This window comes from Charadrius vociferus, unplaced genomic scaffold (genome assembly GCF_000708025.1).
Source record: "Charadrius vociferus isolate BGI_N301 unplaced genomic scaffold, ASM70802v2 scaffold163, whole genome shotgun sequence".
NCBI classification, from domain to species: domain Eukaryota; kingdom Metazoa; phylum Chordata; class Aves; order Charadriiformes; family Charadriidae; genus Charadrius; species Charadrius vociferus.
This window is the reverse complement of record NW_009648332.1, coordinates 7,945,926-7,948,681: the sequence shown is the minus strand read 5'-3', so window position 1 is coordinate 7,948,681 and position 2,756 is coordinate 7,945,926. Positions and strand designations below refer to the sequence as shown.

Here is a 2,756-nt window from a genome sequence, read left to right as displayed (position 1 = left end):
GGCTGCCCCTGTGCCGGCAGCAGTGGCTGGCTGGGCAGGGGGGGCTCGCCCCCTGCTCGTTTGTACGTGTGTGGTTGGGAGGGGGGAGGCCCTGCACCTAATTATATTAAGAATATTTCTATGTTGTAGCTGTCATTATTGCAGTGCCTGGACTTTGCCTGCCCCTTGCCTCTGGGGAAGAGCCCAGCAGAGGTGGGGAGTAAATCAAAGTTGGGGTGCTTCAACACTTCCCATTCCCCCTGGCTGCCAGAGGGATGGTGAAAACCAGTTTCCCCCACACCCCCCACTTGCTATGTCTCCTGCCCACCCTGGAGCAGCTCCCGGAGCAGAAACAATCCTGCCCCACACAAGAGGGGCCAGACCCCATTACTACCAAACACACTGTCCTCCCTGCAGCACGGGATGCGTGTGTCCCATTTCTCTTCATCAGAGCAGGTGAGGCGCTTCCTGACACTTAGTGCCCTCACTTAGTGCCCTTTGCCTTAGTTCCCCAACCCAGCCTGTGAATGTGGTTTCATTTCTGGGGGTCCCAGTTCTGGTTTTCTGTTCTCTCAGGTTGGTTTTAGCTGACACCAGAGCAGGCAGATGATCTGTGTTTTCATTCTGGGATGTTTGGTATCAGCCCTGCCTACACTCCTCAGCACGCAGTTTATTCTAGAAGACAATTCACTCACAAGTCCTTTTCAGTTCAGCTTTAGTTAGCAGCGGTAGCCCACACAAGCCTCGAGTCCTGGTGCTGTCGGCTCGTGTGAAGCTGTGACCTTTCCACATAGGGCCAAAGCTGCCCTGAACTGGGGAGCCCTCAGAGCTGAGTCTGGGCCAAGTGCCTCTCCTGGCCCTGCTGCTGCCCTGGCTGCGAGACCCGGGGTGCCGCAGGCATCCCCGAAAACACACATGCAATTCCTGCTCTCCCACCACAGGCGACATCCAGCACGGGACCAGCTGGTGGCAGGTCTGGACCCTTGTGACACCCTCACAGGTCTGACACCTGGTGGCAGGTACTGCCTGGGCCCCCCGCATGCTCCCTGCTCCTGCCGATGCTGCTGCCAAATCAGGGTTGCTTGCGCCCCTCATCCTCATAGGCAATGGCAATCCCTCGTCGGCCCTGCACAGCCTTGGAGACAGGCGTCTGCCCCAGCTGCTGCTCCAGGCCCCGCCAGCTGCGGGACTCCAGGAAAGAGGCTGGGAGGAGAGAGAAAGGGAATTGTTACTGGAAGCAGGGAGGCGGCACTGCCCTTGCACCAGGGCTCAGTCCCACCACAAAACCGAATCACAAACCAGCAGGGCTGATCTCCGCAAGGGCCCGCGTCTGGTCCCTGCAGGCCAGGGTGGTGCTGGGGGGCAGCTGGGGGGGGGCTGGGGGGTCATAGAGGTGGGCAGCACGCATCTCCCCCGTGATCAGTGAGATATCAGGAACGACCTCCGCTGCTGGGACAGCTGGTGGGAGCTCAACGTGCGCACAGGCACCTGCCAGAAAATGGTAACGTTAGCCTTGTGCTCATGTCTATCCTCCCATGTCTACCCTGCAGTCAGCACAGAGCCGAGGCAACTGCAGCCTCCAGGCAGGGGAGCAGGGCAGGACACATGCCGGGAGGGTGTTGGGCAGCTGGTTTCCATCTGTTACCTGGAAGCAGGTCTCTGAAGTCAGTGAAGTAGTTTCCTGTCCACTCCCGGGCTGGGTTACAGGCCAGCTCTAGCTCGTAGGGGGTCACAATGGGCCGGTAGAAGTCGCTGGAGTCCAGCAGGGAGTTCTGAGCGCAGGCCACCAGCACGAAGATGTCCACCTCCAGAAAGTTGGCCAACTTGGCGGGGTTTGGTTTCCCCACAGCCAGTGTGTAGCTGCGCTTGCCGGCCCGGTGCAGAAGCTCATGGAGGTGCTGCAGCACCGCCAGGTAGCCCTCCACACCGAGGGTGCCCACCAGGATGCCTACCACCTGGGCATCCCGGGCCCGCTCCACCAGGTAGAGGCGTCGCATCAGGGCCCGGTTGACGTTGAGGGTCTCACGGCGGCCGCAGCTGGTGGCAGGGGCAGAGGAGCTGAAGGGGCAGCGGTTCCAGGTCAGCATGAAGTTCGTGAGGGCCAGGCCCTCAGCCCCCACGTAGAACATGGCACAGTCCTGCAGCCCTCCCAGTGCCTCCACTGGGAACTGGCGACCAAACTGCCGCACCTCCCCAGGCGGTGCGGGGCCAGGAGGGTCCCCGCACACCACTCTGGAGAAAACAATATTGGGGTACTCAGGGCACAACTGCTGCTCCAGCTCACCTAAAGGGACAGAGGAGTGAGAACATGAACACAGACCTGACCCACAGAAGGTGGGACAGCAGATTAGGGGAACGGAGAAGACATAAATCAAGGCTGACAGCATCTGGGCACTGAATGCCTGCTGCTGCCCCTCTCTCTGGCAGCTCTGTAGAGCTCAGAGCAGCACCGGAGAGCCCCTCCCAGCCTCAGAGCACTCACCCATCGCATGGGCATAGACCACATCACTCAGCACGACCACACGGCTCTGCCGGTCAGGATAGAGCTCCTGGAAGGCCTCTGCACAACGTCCGATGTCCAGGGGCTGCTGCCCGAAGATGTGCAGCACCGGGAGCTTTCTGCAGGGGCTGAGGCAGGCCGGGCCGTAGTGCAACACTGCCTCGGCACCCACGTGCTCGGCGGCCACTTCGTCCACACAGCAGCTGCGGGAAGACCCAGTATCAGACGGGCTCTGCACCGCGGAGAACTTCCTCCTCACTGGAATCGCAGTCGCCTG

The 2,756-nt window shown here is 60.8% G+C and overlaps 1 protein-coding gene across 1 annotated transcript in view; it reads right to left on the bottom strand.

Annotated features, from left to right (window-relative positions):
• Positions 1–1,051: 1,051 nt before the first annotated feature.
• The window catches only part of DPH2 (DPH2 homolog (S. cerevisiae)), a 6,254-nt gene continuing 4,549 nt past the window's right edge, over positions 1,052–2,756 (bottom strand). Inside the window, exons 2-5 of the mRNA XM_009884864.1 lie at positions 2,462–2,682; positions 1,625–2,263; positions 1,279–1,467; positions 1,052–1,182 (exon numbers count right to left, since the gene is read on the bottom strand). Coding sequence (XP_009883166.1) covers positions 1,052–1,182; positions 1,279–1,467; positions 1,625–2,263; positions 2,462–2,682 — 1,180 coding nt within the window. The remainder of the gene's footprint in view (positions 1,183–1,278; positions 1,468–1,624; positions 2,264–2,461; positions 2,683–2,756) is intronic.